The 15,908-nt window shown below is 36.6% G+C and overlaps 2 protein-coding genes across 2 annotated transcripts; one reads left to right on the forward strand and one right to left on the reverse strand.

The window, feature by feature from the left end:
* The first annotated feature begins 545 nt into the window (after positions 1 to 545).
* LOC143433211 (uncharacterized) lies at positions 546 to 9,317 on the forward strand. The gene is made up of 6 exons (XM_076910434.1): positions 546 to 640; positions 4,606 to 6,732; positions 7,392 to 7,733; positions 8,003 to 8,236; positions 8,423 to 8,911; positions 9,080 to 9,317. Exons 1-6 carry the CDS (start codon positions 626 to 628, stop codon positions 9,098 to 9,100), a joined length of 3,228 nt encoding a protein of 1,075 aa, XP_076766549.1. The 5' UTR covers positions 546 to 625; the 3' UTR covers positions 9,101 to 9,317.
* A 1,768-nt stretch (positions 9,318 to 11,085) lies between these two features.
* Positions 11,086 to 15,209, reverse strand: LOC143432822 (uncharacterized). The gene is made up of 10 exons (XM_076909725.1): positions 15,045 to 15,209; positions 14,511 to 14,781; positions 14,176 to 14,339; positions 13,358 to 13,508; positions 12,492 to 12,662; positions 12,284 to 12,379; positions 12,015 to 12,207; positions 11,616 to 11,938; positions 11,330 to 11,521; positions 11,086 to 11,253 (listed from the first exon to the last, which is right to left on the reverse strand). Exons 1-10 carry the CDS (start codon positions 15,123 to 15,125, stop codon positions 11,102 to 11,104), a joined length of 1,794 nt encoding a protein of 597 aa, XP_076765840.1. The 5' UTR covers positions 15,126 to 15,209; the 3' UTR covers positions 11,086 to 11,101.
* Between the last annotated feature and the right edge of the window lie 699 nt (positions 15,210 to 15,908).

Consider the following 15,908-nt stretch of genomic DNA (forward strand, 5'->3'; position numbering starts at 1 on the left):
ACCATTAGTTTGGACGTTGAACAGCTTCGCCCCAACATCCCTCGCGATCAGGTCAGATCTCCACCAATGAAAGGTTCTTCAGCAGGGTGTCTTCACGTAATAGAAGATATATACGCACAGGTACGCGTTGTGGGAGAGAGATCGGCAGGTAGGAAAGGTGTTCGATTGTCGAGAGCAAAGGAAAGGATAAAGAGATGGAGAAAGAGAAGAAGCGAGCAGGAGGGAAAGAAGGAGCAAATGTATATAAGCGACCTGCATGAAAGACGCCTCAATGGACTCTCTCTTTGACCTTACCGAAGCGTGCACCTTTCTTCCCGTTTTTTTTTCGTTCCCCTTACTCTTTGGAGTTTCCTTCTACCAGACCTCTCTGCGCGGCGTCCTTGTTCTTCAACCTTCATCTTGCCGCGAAGAAGCGACAGTTCTTCCGCATCGCGCTTCTTTCACTCGTGTGTTACCAATGTTAAAACGTTAACCCTGTATTTTTCTCGTGCGCCAGTTTCAGTTACGCGATCTTACTCGATCGTTTTTTTAATCGGAGGAAAAAAGTGTGACTCGTGCTTTTAAATCGACTTTTGTGATATACTTATCAACAAGGACGGAGAGGCTGAAGGAAAATCGACGAAACATGAACGTTCTTCGAGTGAGTATAAACTATTATTTGGAATATTTCTAGTTCTACGAAAGTTTTGCTCGAATAGTGCTGATTTTCATAGTTAAAATGTGATATCTTGCGATAATAATGATAACAATTATATTTGACATCCACGTTTATCGGTGTAGCGACAGAGAAATCGTCTTTAGCAGAGGTAAATTACAAATAGTGACATTATAGTTTTGTTTTATAGATTTGATGTAACACGTTATGCATTACAGTTATGTTTGCTTGTAAACTCGTAAGTTTTCATATTCTGACAAGCATATATGTCGTCCAGTTAAGCATATGTTGAAAATAAGAAAATAAATAAATTTTTTACTTATGCGGTTCATTGATTTTTGCATTGTTCCTCGTGAGAGTACACGCGTTCGACTTTTTAACTACAGATGTTACGAGGCGAAAGCTATACTGACAGAGATAAATAGATATTTTCTCACACGTGAATAAATTTATTTGACATATGTAAATATATTTTAAACTCTGCTAGAGCGATTTTATTAACGCAACCTCTTTTCTTCGTCGATTCTTTGAATCCACTTCCTTCATGTATAAAGTTATGAAACTTATTGAAATTGTTCGTGAAACAACAATTTTAATGCGAAGATGAACAGGCAGAACTAACGAAATGACAACATTTATTTCTCATCGTAGAACATATTTCTATTTTTCTACTTTACAATATAAGTTTACAATATCGGTGTTTTTAAAACTCTCGTTGCATAATGTAATAGAAGAGATGGCTATTTATTTGTTTTTATTTATATTTACACTAGAAATGACTAGAAACATGAATAAATCAAAGTAATCTGATAGTACAATTGTTTCTTTTGCAATGGAATGTACACTTTTTATAAATTTGTATACAACTGCATGGAACACTTGGTGCCTGATATATTTGTCATGCAAAGCATACCAGGCGAAAGTTAAAATCACCAATTCAAAATCGAGTAACAGAACAATCCAACGACATGACTAAATTTAACCATTTCAAGAAATCCACTTACGATTAGGTTACTTCCGGTTTGAGTCGAACACGGTCGACATCTTTTCGTATACAATGGTACAGTGACCTTTATATTAAATCGAAATTGAATTTTAACTTTCTTTCAATACACCTTGAAAATGTTATCTAAAGCTCTCTAATATCACAGACTTCAATAATATTATCATTTTTATTAGTGATACCATTACTTTTATATATACTTCAAAATAGAAAGGATCAACAAGCGGTTAATTTTTATTTAAATAACTTCAACTTTTGAGGTACTCGCCTCTAGATTACAAGTGCATAAAACGGCGCTCAAAAGCTCGTCGAGAATTCTACTATCGCTGTCCAAAGTAGACTACTTTTCTCTTCTTGGCGAACTTCCAAGAAATAATAAATTAATCCGCGGGCATGTCCGTTTGCAAAACCTGTCGAAAGTCAGGGCTGATTTGTATACATCGGGAATTGCCGTTCGTGCATGATCCAACAAGGACGTTGTGAATGATGCGAAGAAAACATATGCTCGACGCTTTCGAATTATCCTCATTGTTTGGCATAGTGCCAACATAGGAGCGAAACTCTTCCGTCTACGACCTAAATCTATCGCTTTCCGTTTGCACGTTTCTTTCTTCTTATCGTAGTGTCAATACCGATTCTTTTCCCGCGAATAAACTTCACCACTTTATCTATCGAATACTGTCACGATTCGTATAAAGAACCCATTGTAATTGCCCATAGATTAATAAGTACGTTATACATATAAGCAGGTATTGTTTGTCTTGTGACAATGTCCCAAAGTTCGAGTTAATTTCCAAGTATCTTCCATCTTTTTTGTCGCAACTCAAATTTCTTTTTACCCACAGTACAGTTATTATCTTCTGTACCTCGGTTCATACTTTCCATTTCAAAGGGGGAATGAAATTTTACTACTCGAGTAACACTCACCTCATGCTGTGAAGTCGTTTTGTGCTCAAATTAATTTGTTTGAAATGTAATATATCCAATTTTTGTTGGATGTTTCAAACGACAAAAGAACTTGATCCGGTTTCTCCATTTTTCTGCACCTAATAGATAAAAAAAATCAAATTTTTCGAATGGAACTCTTATTTTCTAATATAATGCTCCTAGTATACCGAAAAATTCCATCTACTGACGCAACACTTCACACAAAAGCCAATAAAAATCTGAACATTATTTAACAAGCTAAAATAATTCTCACGCACACGCTACAAGTAACAGTTTCAAGAATGACAGCGACATTATATCTTCCGTATCGTAAATCGTTTTCATCACTGAGAATAAAAAGTTTTTACTGTTAAGATCAGATTTCTAACAGATTACCTTGGAAATGTTCTTAATAAACCCAGCTTGAGTTAAGCAAAGGAAAATTGCAGTCTCATTATTGACGTTGGTTAGTCTCGATTAGCGTCGGTGTTCATTCTAGCGCATGGGTCCCTCGCACATGCACACTGAAGCCTTCTTGAATGCGCATTATACAGATTACATGCAACCACATATTACATCTTCTCACTATAGGTCGACTCTCGTAATACCCACAGCCCACTTACCTACATTATCCCTGCTACGAGACCGTCTCTCTTATATGTTATACTCAAACTATTACAGTGTGTGAACCACCTACTCCTCAATGAAAAACCAGATCTGTCACACAGCCATAGCTGATTGTATACTATTTTTATATGTACATATCTATCTATACGCAATGATATTTGGAAAATTAAATCAATCCATGCCATGGATGACAAGAGTCATTTCTGCTACTTAATTATTCATTCAGACTTCCACAGTAAAATGCGTTTTTATATATTTGCTACATTTTAAATATGTGCATACCACAATTGAAGTATAGAATTGTTTAAACACTTGTTGGTCAAAATGTATCATTTAAGTTCTGCTAAGATCATTTTTACGGAATAATCGAGCCACGTAAAAGGAGAAAAAAAAAATTCAGAAGATTCCTTCTCTCGAAATACTTTCAAAAGCGATACCACGAAACCACATTTTCCACTTCATTAACTGTCTCTTGCACGTTGCTAAAAATATAAGGCACTTGGACTTTGGTGTTAGTAGGTTTAAAAGTGATATGAGGGAGCTGTATCTTCTTCTTCCGTTTGTTCACTTTCTTATGCGGTTCCGGTTCTCGCGATAAGTACGGTCATCCGCCAACTACTCTCGTTCTCTCTCATACGTCCGCATATTTTACAGTAAACGTAAAATGGCACGTGTAGCTCCGCGGGAACGCCATTGAATTTGTGACTTCGTGAGAAACTCGTAGGCACTAGCTAGTCGCTAAAATCTTCTCTGCGCTCGATTTTATGCCATACTTGCTCCCCTTTCACTTCAGACCTTTAGTTTTTGATCACTTCATTTAATATCTATCTAATAACGTAATAAGAAATGATTAATTTTATTTCTTGGCTATCAAAACTGTCTATCGTTGCACTTGCAGGTGCAACAGTATTTTCACACAGCCAGCTTGGTTGAAATTTGTATTAAATGACTAGGAGCTTTCAGGGCATAAGAGAAATTTCTCGTTATTTGCTGAGGAAGACACGATTGGAGCATTAAATCCTATTTGAGATTTACGATTTTTTCAAATGGAATCTGCAACAAGTAGTTACTTAAATATCATAAATAATACAACGTGATGATCGAAATGTCACTAAATGCTCCTCAAGAAGTGACCCACTTTAGTTCATCCTGTGTTTATTCTTCAGTAACTGCTGTGAGAACTGTGCATTGTTTTCTAAAATTATACGTGCTTATGAATTTTCACGTCTTAGCACGAGTTTAATCTTTATCATTACTTATCGAATTGAAGACAAGTTGAAAAAAGATCAAATTGTTTGTATTACGCATACTTTTATCCTACAGCTTAAACAACGCATTTAAATACAAAAAGATTTCAAATAAGTTTAACATTTAACAACTTGCATGCTTTCAGATCACATCAATGTCATTATTGCTCATCTTTGTATGCAGCACGTCAACATGCTTGAAGAACGATCAAGCTGAATTGTCCTCCCATGGTGATCCAAACTTAGTTCGTCGTAGTCGAAGAATCGGATTGAACGAATATCTAGTTCCGCCTCCAATTCCACAACCTCAGCCGGTGAGGTCAGGAAGAGTAGCGAATCCCTCCCCAGCAGAAGCTCCGGGATATTTTTCACAGCTGATGAACTGGTTAAATCCCTTTAACTTTGGCTCCTCACCTCCCACGCATCCAAAGTCGCTACCACAACTTGAACCACCAGCACCTCCTAAGCCCCATAATCCACCACCATTTAATATACATTCTGCGCCACACTCTGGTCCGTCTCATCATCCTCCACTTGGTTCGCAACCTGTTACAACCCTGTACACCCCTTTCGTTGGACGTCTTCTTTCTCAGCAACCTGGTCCATCCTTCACAGCTCCCACTAACGCACACTCTGGTCCATCGCTTGGTCCTCCTCCTAGTCCACCCTTGCAATTCTACAATGTCCCTTCCGCTACTTTCCACGATATCCAACACGTCCCTCCATCGCCGGACGGCGGTCGAGGTATCTACGTACCAGCGAACAAAGGGAAACCTTGTAATTTATGTAATAAGATTCCTTGGATCCCTATGCAAAGCGGCGGATTTAATTTCGAGAAGTACCCACTTCCTCCGCAACTTTCGAATGGTTATCTACCTCCCAAGAACCAAGCGAATCAGGACGCGCAGCATGCGGCTTCGCAAGAAATTCGAATTCCAGATTTTTCTCACGTCCCCATCGCGCATAAAGTGCAGTATCCTATGTTCAACACCGCGTTACCAAATCTGCTGTTGTACCCTTTACCGATGCCTCCGCTCTACGAAGCGGAACCATTCGGTCGACCCTCTCAAAGTCCACCAGCTATAGACAGTATAGGACGCGTCGAGTTATCATCTTTGCCTGTTACACCGACAGCTGCTCAGAAACACGCCAATCCTGAAATTAACAACAAACACTATAATCTTCGAGGCGACGATAGACTGCAGTCGTTCGGAACAGAAATTAACCGGAGTCGTGAAACGGAGATTAAAAGGGAGCACGCGAATACGAAGGAATCGTTCGATACTTCGATTCCCGATATTTACCCTCCAATTTCCGCGCCAGCTTTTAATCAAGAGTACCAGAACAACCCTTCGAGTGTGAAACCAGAGAACGCTGGAATTCTAAGTCAACCTGTACAATATATCCAGAATGCTCCCACTAATTACGGATCACCGAGTTTTCAGAGTCATAATTTCGTTCATCAAAATGGCGACGAGTACCAAGAGTTGTTCAAATCAAACACAGGCCAGAAACCTGATCCGAATTATCTACCAGCGGATTTAAATCCTTCGGCTAACTTTCGCACCTCCGCTTTTTATAATCACGACATTGAAAGTTTGAATTATCAGATCTCTGATGACTTGTCTCCCAGCGGCACCGCCCAAAAAGATTCTCATGTAACAACTCAACCACCCCCCGTGAGTACGTTCTCTCTGAGCGAGGAGCATAATACATTGATACATTTCGAGGAGTCGCCATTGTTAGATTTATCGGAAAAAGATGAAAATCAAACTAGCACTCAAGGGCCAACGACCACCATTGAATACGCCAGCAGCGAGAACACCATGAAGACAACTACAGACTATAATACAGAAACTGATAGTTTATACTTCGGAGATTCGACGAGTACGGTCAGATTAACCGAATCTTATTCTTCGTCGGACATTCAAGATATAAATACTGTTTTTAGACCCCCAATATCCACCACAACAGATTTTATAAACAGTAACACAAATCAATATATCGAAACATCGACAATTAGTACGGGGTATACAGATCAGCAAGAGGTCTCGTATGTTCCTAGTCAACCAGGGTTTTTATGGCCAAGTTTATTGTCGAATGCGACAGATTTGAAAGACGACTCCTTACAGAATCACACACCCTTAAATCATCTTGTTCAATGGAATAATTCTTTCTCGGGAATTAAGAATTTTGGGAAGCAAGATAGTGCGAGTTTAAGGGATGCAAAGGATACAGCCCAAAGGCAACCAAGCATAAAGCGAAATAAACAAGTAAGTAAGATTGTCCGTGGTATTAGCGTTAACTTATTTGTACTCAGGGGTATGCTTCCTCCAATTACTTCGACTCTTAGTCAACTAATTTCTATTGACTATCACGTCCCCCATATGCGATAGTAGCAGGCTTTTAAGCTCAGATGGGATTTCTATTTAGTTGGTTCATTTTTTTCTACGTGAGAATGTTTCTTACGAACACCCTAGTCTGTAGGGAAGAACCAAAATGGTACCGGATTTTTACCTGCTAGAACCTTCATGATGACCTACCTCATCTCTTAAGGGGTAGGACCAGAAACTCTTAAGAGTGTGTTTGATCTTTCCGACAGCTAGAGCCTTTGGATGACGAATAGATATTTTAGATCAAGTAAAATGATTAGACAGGCTCGCACCCTATTTCCACTTGCAACCATAACGACCACCCATGGATATTGGGGCCGGGGATCGCAAAGAGAAAACCTTCCCTGCAGGGAACTATCTGAATGCATTGAAACCAACGGGAGATTGTTTCTGATCCCTGACCCTTGCGTTTGGCTACCTTAGGGTCGTAGAGATTAATATTCCTTGACTATGCAGCCACACCCCTATGTATATAATTTCACGTAATTATCGATAGGTTTTATCGATAAAAGTAACGTGTTAAAACGACGTTCTTTTAGGTGCAGGTTATTATACCATACACATCGGAATACACACCAATCCCGTTCCAACAATCTCGTGGAGATTGGAGCGTTAGAACTAACTTCGAACAAACGCAACCACGGAAGATTCCACCACGAGGTGAATTAAATGCCAACGACTACCATCAGCAAGAATCTAGAAACGACATTCGCGTAATTAATCAATCGCAATTCAGTTTCAACGATTCGAAAAAATCGTACGCGCAATCGATAGGACCGTCTTTAAATGCAGCAGAGAATTCGAAAAGCGTTACAACGAAAGCAAATAATTCCATCGATGTACGTAGATTGCAAAAGAACATCGATAACTGGACAATACAAGTAAGCTTAGTAAATATACATGTTTATTGCTAATTAGAACTAGCTTTGTATCTTAAAACTTTTTATCTTCACAGCAAGTAATACTTTCACGTTTACCTGTAGCTTTAAAGTATAATATATGAGTTCACTTTTAAATGTATCCAAATTTTGAAATATCGCTAATAGAATGTACTAATATTGCTAGTATTTCTCAAAATTAGTCCCAATATCGACAGCATTATTAATGCGAAACAAAGATAAAAAGTAATTAATATGAAACGTTTGTTTAGGAGTATTCAAAACCCACGACATTTAGCACTGTTTTACCTAGTTCTTTACACCCCTACCTTTCGCCGTCGAAAAGAATTCCAACGGAGTACTTAACAACGACAGAACCAGGCGACCATACGAACGAGCCGAAAGAATCGAAGAAAAGTGTAAAAACGTATTCCCTGGCTGGGTTTAACTTCAACGAGATAGAACACGAAGGCTCCGCGAGTAATCGCGTCGAAGAAGCCCAAGTGGTAATTTATTATCCGTCAATACCACGAACTCCATTCTCACCTTTATCTATCCATGAAACATCGATAAATCATTGCCAATCATAATGTAATTTACTGTTAACTAGTATCATAATTGTTCACACGCGTATCAATACCAGTTTCTGTCTTTATCCTCATAGCCATCTCGCGTGTCAAATTTGGTTTCAGCCTATAAAAGTTCTACCAATAGAAAGTCCTGAAGCAACAACGGCCAGTAGCTTGCAGAGTGCAAATAAGTCGATAACAGAAGAAGAAAAACCGAGCTGGGAAGCACAATCCGTATCGATATCGGCTACAAATAAAGAACGAGTCTACGTGGTAACGCCGCAGCCAATTCCCGAGGCGTCCTCGAAGAAGAACGTTATAGATCAGAAAGAAGAGACGGTGGAGGAAAATTTTGCCAACGATTTGACTGTCGGTGATGTGAGCAATAGCAAAAATAATTTAGGGAAATTCGAGGCGATAGAGAAAGCTTATCAAGTACTTCCGCAAGCGGTGAACAATCTTGCGGTTGCGACTACTGGAAAGGAGAACGTCCCCTTGTGGGGGATCATGGAGCACGAGGAATTTGCTTCGTTGAATTTGGATGAACACAATGAGGAAGCGGCTGAAAACGACGAGGAAGCTGGTCCAGTGCTTTACTCTGGACATTCAAAGGTGATGATCTATTCAAAGTATTAGGTATACCTCATCATTTAGCCTTTTCACTTCTTTTTTTTAATCAAAAAGGTGTACGTAAGCGTTGAAAGGTACACACGGTATAAACATTAGAATATGCTAATCAAATAACAAACTTATACGCAATAATAATGGCATTGTTCATAGGTATCACGAGGTAAACGATGACATGCGTTTATCCTTTAAAAGTGGAGGCTGAACGATACAAATTTGAATGTTGGACAGTTAAATGTTCATTCGTTACTTTAACAATCTCGTGTACTTAGAAACGTTCATTTTAGTGTCTTAAATGTAAGAGTACAATTTTATTATGGCCCGTGTAAATTACTTTTTTATAAGCCGACAAGTCAGTTATGTGTAAAATAAGTAAATAATTTTGTAAAAAGATACGTAACGCGATATTCTTTGTGATAAATCGTTGAAATGCGTTGGTATTCGGGGCGAAAAATAAGACGTGGTCTTATTTACAATTAGCAAGGAGCACCGAAGTGTAGTTTCTCGTAAGAAACCTGTTACTTTCCATGACGTGGATCGAAATAATTAAAAAGTAGCTTAAGCCTATCGTTCCAATCACGTGAATACTATTCCACTGTATGTTATACTCTGTAAATACACGTATAAATAAATATGTTATAAGTTTTTCACAACTAGGATTACACTAATCATAAGTATCGACATAAGTACATGTATACGTGTAAATTGTAATTGTATAATAGGAACAAATCTCGTAGCAATAATTTATTGCGAAACGACAAATAAATCAGGATACTTAAGAGTGTACTTTACACATTTTCTTTGCTCATAAATTTCAATTATAAAGCAGCAATTACAGCATTTGAAAATGGAACTTGCAATCCATAACGACCACACGTAAACGTATCTAAAAGTAACTATTTTTTAATGCAATTTATAAGCATTAAAGCTTTCGAAAATTTTATTCTCAACACGTAAATTGCATATTTTTTTTTACATTCTCGCTCTCGATGATTTTACATAGTTGAATATCAGCCAAAAAAGCTATGCTATTTGTATTCAGATGGTAGAGTAACGCGAGTTCATACGTATTCCGCGTGCCACCGGTTTGACAATGTTAGAGACTTTCCCGGTTATGTGGTGAAAGGACATCGTATTCCGGTTAACGTTGTTCCATCGATTGAAAAGTGCGAGCGCTTTACCATGATTCCGTGACTGAAATTTGAAACGTCTGTATTCCTTAATTTCACTGTGCTTTAAAATGCTGCAGGATGGGTACGAGAAATATTCGAAGCAACGCACGCGAAGTGTCGAATTACTTGTTACTCCATTAATCACACGTGAGAACTTTTACCGGAAAATTATGGGAAAAAACGCTCTGTTGTTACCGTGAAAGATTGTGTTAAAAGACCTGCGGTAACGAAACACTTCAGGTGATTAAGTCTGTTCCTGTGGCGGATGGCACCGAACAAGCACATGACCTTAATTAGACGTAATGCAATACATAGGGTGAAGCAAAAGTCACTACCAAACTTTTCTTCTTTAATATTTGAAGGAGAACAAAATTCTCATTTTCTAAAAATTTGATTTACGAGTTATGTATAATCGAGAAAAAGTTGAGCATGAGGACTTCTGCCGCACCCTGCCCCGCGACAATTGCGAAAAGATATACTACAGAAGTTTTGATTTTATTCACCCTTGGTATATAGAAACGAGATAATCTACTTTCTTTACCAAGCAGGGTTTGTAAGAAACCTCAGGGATTTTTGTCTTCTAATCTATCTTATATTGTTTTCCGTTCTGTTTTCACATTTTTATTGAAACTAATGTGTACTGTTAATACAGTGTTTGATTAATACCTTGGGAAATAATAAATAATTGAAACAAAAACTTGTCTTCTCAAGTTTCATATCAGTCGGCTATTGGTAAAAATGCAGTCTTGTTTAAAACGAATATAAACATATAAATATATCCTAAAACTTTATATATATCTCTTTTATTCTTTCCTTCATTCGTTCGTGTTCTTATTTCTCGATTAACAAAAATCATTTTCCCGCTAATAAATAAACTCTTTTAATGATATTTAATCGTCGAGTTGATAATGGTATATATCTAGTTATAAATATAGAATGACGATTTAAATGTTCCTTTAAACACCTAACATGAAATTACGGTGTTATTGAATGTACAGTAAAATCACAGGCTCTCTGCTTGTGTTCTTTTCGTTTGTAATCTTTTCCTTCGGACAATTAAGATCTCTACCGACCACATTACAACCGTGAGTGCTGTCACGCAATTCATTACGATTATGCAAGATGTGTAAGTTCCAAAACTGTCGCGCATCACACCTGTAACAGTGATATAAAAAAAAAAAGTGAGGCGTTGGCATTTGTGTGTTATCAATCTGTTTTTTGTTTGACATACCAAGCAGTGGCCCAGCAGATAAAAGGATTAATCCATTTACGATCATTTGAATTCCTGACGCGTTAGCCAACTTGTTGATTGGCACGTATGTAGGTATTACCAAACTCATGTACACCGAACGAATCCCTTTAGCAGCTCCTAATCCAACGGCGACGGATATCATTGAAATAAATCCACTAACGAGCAACAAAGCTGTTTTGAAATTGAAAAAAGGGAAGAAGAAACTCACGTTACGAAGTGTAAAGGAACGATTGAATGACGAAAAATTGAACGAAGAAGCACTCACACATTCGACTTATGATCAAGAGGCATAAACTCAACATGTACATCATCCTCGGTGGTTGACGAAGCCATTCCCCAAGAAAGGGCGCGAAAGCCCTAAAGACAAGGTCCACGCTAGCTATGATACTCATTACGCTGGCGATTTGTGTAGTTGACAAATGCATGTCCATTAGAATGAAGGGTGTCAATTGAGAGAAATTTATTTCGGCGAAAATCGCCGCAGACATTCCCACTGTTAAATTCACGTAGATTGGATCTTGCAGTAAGTCCAAGTCAAGCAATCCTGCTATTGTGTGGAATATCTGTTTTCTCGTCTTCTTTTCGAATCTATAATTAGTTGAATTTCATATTAATAGGATAGTTTCCATTGTGAGACTTTAATTTTAAAAAATTCATACGTTACTTTTCATTCTTGTCATTTTTTGCGTTTGATATCTTCTTTTCTTCCTTTTCTTGCAGTAAAAGATCATTTTCCATTGTATTCTTATTGCCATAATTATTGGCATTAACTTCGTCTGCGTTAGTATATATTCTTAATGGTTTCTCGTCGAAGATTTTCATACTGCTACCAAGATTGATGGTATCCATGCTTTTAACTGAAATCATAAGTATGTATTTCCCTTTATTTTATTAACTATTATCGTTATAGAAACATTTTCAATATATATTTACATTGATCATTATGAAATTGTCTTTTTGAGCGTTCCTTTCTTGTTTGGTCATTCTCGACGATTGTGTAGATACCAAGATCTGCTTCTCCTATGGAAACTGTACGAACGTATTTCGATTAAAATTAATCTAATATTGAGAAACTTGAAGAAATTCGAAAGGGATATCGTAATGGATGAACAATGTACACTCCCGTTAATCTTTTTCTTACCATTTAGTGTTTCTGACATTTGCCGTGCATAGGCAATGTCGAAACCATATATACTTCTGCTGTCTACGTCGGAATCAATATTTGAAGTTCTTCTTCTTTGTTGTATATTTGTTAAATCCAACGCTGAAGTTTTCGAACATGCATCCTCTTGAAAACTGGTATCTTTCTGACCTAAAATACATGAAATTTTACTCAGAGGTATTTGAAAGTGTATATCTCTTATTTTCAAATAAATTACGTATATGAAAGATAAGGTGAAAGTTAAGAACATCGAAATTGCGTTTGGAATTTTGTTTCTTAGTTATTGACATTTCAAAATCGAATCGAAACATCAGGTGGAGCCTAAAGCTGACGATACTTCGTACATGGACGAACGTAAGGCAACTCGGAACTTAAAGTGAAGAAGTCGGTAAAATAGAGGATAGCGATATCTGCTGTTACAAAATTAACCTGCAACACTTTTCACGAATAAAGTTGTACGTGGAAATCGATAATAAAACGGAAGTAAACGAAATTACTAGACTAATCTACCAATATAAGTAATCCGCACAGGTGTACGCAACGTTCGTTCGAAGAAAAATTCTCGTATGCGATAAACGTATAGATTGTGGAGCGATTTCTCACGTGTCTCTAACAATCTGACGGAAGAATATCGCGAACAAAAAATAAATCTGTTATCAACCTTGTTATCATTCTTATAAAATAGGTGCACTAGGAAAGATCAAACGTCAATTCTTCATTCTTAATCTCTCTGCGAGTACATATTAAATTAGGAAAGTTTTTAAATTTTAGATAATACTAAAATGAAAGAATTTTATAGCGAGCAAAATTCATTCATTTTTTATTATTAAAACTTATTCTCTCACCGATAAGTTTACTTTTTTTATCGTCAGTTAATAACTCCTCGTTTGCATCCTTCGGTTTGTCTGCATCCTTCAGATGCCATTTGAGCGGATGAAGTAATAGACTCGCCAAGAATGAATGAAAACTGAACGCTCCATATATTAATATCGTACCCTAATTACATGTAATATTTAACATAATATTAGAAGAAGATATTGTACCTAATATTAGTTAAAAAGATCTATTCTAAGATACTTTAATCTATTACTCAATCCTTTCAGAAATGAATAACGTTTATAAGCGCACAATGGTGTGTTATAACGAACGCGATCGTATCTGAAAATCTTGTTCGTTATCGCAAAAGTGATATTAATATTTTCGTACCGCAAATGCAACGCATAGCTAACTTATAAATAGAAATAGTCGGACATCAAAATTAATAATTAAAAGGTATTTAATTATTAATCGCGACTATCAATTGAAGTAGCTATTTAAATGATTTAATCTGTATATTATATATAACTTATTTCGTACGACTTTGCACGCTTCTTGATACCGTTTAATGATCAAGAATCGATGCAGATTAAGATAAAGCATAGTAACAAGATAAAGGCTGCGTATCAGCGAGTTATAAAACAATAAGAATGTTTAAATGCAATTATGAAACACCTTTGGTTTTGCTTCTCGTTCTGTACAAAAATATTGTTCGATATGTTTCTGAAGTTTGTTTGGTTTAACTAATAGTAAATAATAGTAATCTACACGTTTATATAACAAAATATTGCCTTTAATTGATAATTAACAATGTTTGCAATGATATATAATGTTTAAAATGGATTACCTGAGGTCCGTAATACGAAATTAAGAATGTGGCTACTTGAGGCATGATTATAGAACCCAATCCAATGATAGTCACTCCTAAAGAGGTTGCACGATTCCTTCTCGTCGTGAAGTAAGAATTCAATGCATACGAAAATGCAGACGTTGCCATCCACGAACCACATGCTGTATAAAACAATATTAATTTCATTCGCCGATACTTTCTACTATTATTTTTATTTACCATATAAATTTCGTTCATTAATTTGCATTAAAAGTCTGATATAATCGCTCTTCTTAAAATATAACATTTCTGATCGTTATTATATTCTGAAGAATTATGTGAATTCGACTTACAGACCAATATACTGTACGAGATGAGCAAAAGGGTGAAAGATCGTGAAAATGATGTCATGACCAATCCAGCGCTGTAAATTGTACTACCGGCAATAGCTACTTTTCGGTAGCCAAAAATGCGCAACAGTGGGCCATAGAGCAATCCAAGTATCATACCGAAAGCTAAATTTACATTAAGAATGATCGTTCCTTCCGTGGCACTGAACCCAAAGGAAGGAAAGGTATCCTTGAACACTAATCCAAATGCTTGTATAATGGACGTGACAGATATCTGGTGATAAAATAGAAAAGTAACTTTGTAGACTTAACTTATACAAGCATTAGCTAAGATACTATTCTAGAAATGTAATTAAGTATCCAACTCATTTAAAGTAGTTCGAATGGAAAGGTAATTGTTATTCAAACAGTACATAAAACCATTATTAGTAAATGTTAGTTAATTATTTATTTTATTGGCAACAATCGATTAGCATTTATTAAAATTGATTTTTTTTAGAGACGACTGTCGATACTTATCTATCGCAATTAACATACCCCGTTCAATGCATACGCTAGAACGATAATCCATCCCCATTTCCCATCTGGGGGAACTTTGCTATTCTCTTCTTTATTCATACTTCATTCTTTTTTCGTTTCCGTTGGAATGTTACACCATAGCAAAATGGTATTTTATCAGTTGCTCGACGACTGTGTTAACGATTTAACTGAGCAATAAAAGCTATTATATATTATTAACAAGTACACTAATGTTTGAAGAGACGTACACTTAGCACATATCACAGTATAAATGTCATTAACGTTTAGTGAAAAACTCAGATACTATAGCTCACAGGTGTCAGCACAACACTGTTCATGTAGTTTAAATAAAATCAATGGGATCGGATTATCAATAATGTTATGTTCTTTATCAGAAGTTATAAACAGCTTTCTTTAAATTACCACAACTTGTAATCACAAATGAACTACAGTAACTAACAGAACCGACGGTAAAAAATAAGAGTGGGTATATATGTGTAGCAGGTATGAATTAACGTGTTCCTACAAAACGGAGCAGTGGACACTTTAACCATTTTATACGATAAAGTAACGATTAATCTAATCAGTATTTTTGTCTTTGGTAACGCTTTGTCATCCTTGTATTTCAGAAAAGAATTGTAATAATCGTTTCATACTTGTTGATAACAGCACGTAATAAACTTGCAGTAATTACACTTCTATCATTCAATGTTGCACTAATGTATCTACATACGCATAATCTTAAAGATAGGGGGATATATACATATAACATTAATTTACCAAATAATTTAAGGAACGAATTGTGATCGCTGAAACGAAGAGCGTGGAACTTTTTCTAGCGATTAAACGAAAGATATGTACATAACATGACAATTCAAATCG

Source organism: Xylocopa sonorina, chromosome 2 (genome assembly GCF_050948175.1).
Source record: "Xylocopa sonorina isolate GNS202 chromosome 2, iyXylSono1_principal, whole genome shotgun sequence".
In the NCBI taxonomy this organism is placed as follows: Eukaryota; Metazoa; Arthropoda; class Insecta; order Hymenoptera; family Apidae; genus Xylocopa; species Xylocopa sonorina.